Below are 1,584 nucleotides of genomic sequence, written 5' to 3'. Positions count from 1 at the left end.
CGGTTCTATTACATGTTCTTGCACCAGTTGGCGCTTCTGGGCTCATTCATATGAGAACTGTAAAGAAGGCGCAGTGTCGATTCTATAAATTATATATATAAATTCAACTTAAAATGCAAAGATTCGCACTGTGGTAATTCGACCATGCATTTTGAGAAGCTGTTGCAATTTTAAGGGTGCAATTGAATCATAAACAAGTAAACTTTATACTTTATATCTTTATTAACATCATGTTTATTATAACGTATTTGATATTGCATGAATGTTGATTTGAGTTCTGCAACTCAGTTGTTTATGTTCTATTACAGTGAAACTTCAATTATCCGTCGCCTCAGTCAGCGACAATTTTTTTTTCGTTCAAAGACATTTTTCGCACTGATTTTTTTTTCGTTTTTTTCTGATTTTGTTTTCATGTACATGTACGCATAAATACAACTGTCTGGTTTTGTTCATACGAAAGAGTCTCTTTTTCAATTAAAATTGATACACAAAATTATCAATCACTGCCCATTTGAAGAACTTCAAAACAAACGCAACAAACTCGAACGGGTTTATTGATATTGAATTTCAATATTGGAATATCGTTATTAGAACACTTGCTACACAAAATGCGTCCACAATGTCGGCTGTTAAAAAAAAGCGATAATGGATTAATAATGAGTTAATGAATTATATAATGATATATATATATACCAATGATGTTTTCTCATAGTTATCGTAAATTTCGTTCCGCATTCCTGACACAGTTCCGATGTTGCCCATGGACTCTCTTGAGGCAGTTGGTCTAACAACTTAAGCAAAAGTTGATTAGTTGCCAATTTGTAGTTGAAAATTGTTACACCATCTTTGTTTTCAGCTCCTAGGCAAGCTCCATTTTTCACAAGAACTTTACATAACGGAGCCTGACCTCGCATAAATGCCAGAAGTAGTGGCGTATTTCCTTGTTGTAATTCGGGAGTATTTATTGGATACTTTGGCATACCTGTGTTTCAATTTTGAACGTTTGATTGAATATAATGACGAGACTCAAAATAACAAATTGGTCTGATTGGTCGGGGGATATATATTTTCGTCGAAATGGAGATTAAAGTATTTAAATTTTTCATTTGAGACTCGAGGTTCAATTTGATATATTTCGTTTATGATCGTTGATTTAATATTTTTCTAGAGTGGGCCCTCGGAATACATTAGAAACAGCTTAGGGTAGGGAAACTACCAATGCATTGCTCGAGCGATAAACTACAAAAAAGATTGTGATAGATAGACCTCCCATCGCGTCCGGAAACGTCCGGTATTTTGCGAAATACCGGATATTTCGGCTCGGCACCGGATACCGGTTTTTTCTGATGATTTTCTTCAGAATTCCGGATATTTTAGAATTTTGAGAAATTATTTTGAAATGTTGCCTGTTTTTACATAATTCCTCCGAAAATATTATAAATGATGAAAATAGTAAAAAATGAAACACACCATCAAGCACTCGAAGTAGTCATCCATGATAAAATTGACCGCAAATCGAATGATGTGATTACGTACGAAGACTTCAAAAATTCTGATTACACATCGATCAATGAATTTTTTGAT

At 34.0% G+C, this 1,584-nt stretch overlaps 1 protein-coding gene across 1 annotated transcript; it reads right to left on the bottom strand.

Annotated features, from left to right (window-relative positions):
* Nucleotides 1–366: 366 nt before the first annotated feature.
* LOC129570834 (rabankyrin-5-like) lies at nucleotides 367–1,056 on the bottom strand. Its single transcript, XM_055450555.1, has 2 exons — nucleotides 694–1,056; nucleotides 367–626 (listed from the first exon to the last, which is right to left on the bottom strand). Exons 1-2 carry the CDS (start codon nucleotides 978–980, stop codon nucleotides 497–499), a joined length of 417 nt encoding a protein of 138 aa, XP_055306530.1. The 5' UTR covers nucleotides 981–1,056; the 3' UTR covers nucleotides 367–496.
* Nucleotides 1,057–1,584: the final 528 nt, after the last annotated feature.

Source organism: Sitodiplosis mosellana, unplaced genomic scaffold (genome assembly GCF_009176505.1).
Source record: "Sitodiplosis mosellana isolate CC-2019 unplaced genomic scaffold, AAFC_SMos_1.0 Smas_scaffold_282, whole genome shotgun sequence".
Taxonomy (NCBI): domain Eukaryota; kingdom Metazoa; phylum Arthropoda; class Insecta; order Diptera; family Cecidomyiidae; genus Sitodiplosis; species Sitodiplosis mosellana.
Note: the sequence above shows the minus strand (reverse complement) of the source record. Positions and strands in the feature narration are given on the sequence as shown.

Bases quoted from the DNA above. Each gene is read 5' to 3' on its own strand.
- LOC129570834 (XM_055450555.1), bottom strand. From the start codon at position 980: ATGCCAAAGTATCCAATAAATACTCCCGAATTACAACAAGGAAATACG. The intron at 627-693 runs GTATATATATAT...TTTTTTTAACAG, and splicing joins ACTATGAGAAAACATCATTG to CCGACATTGTGGACGCATTT.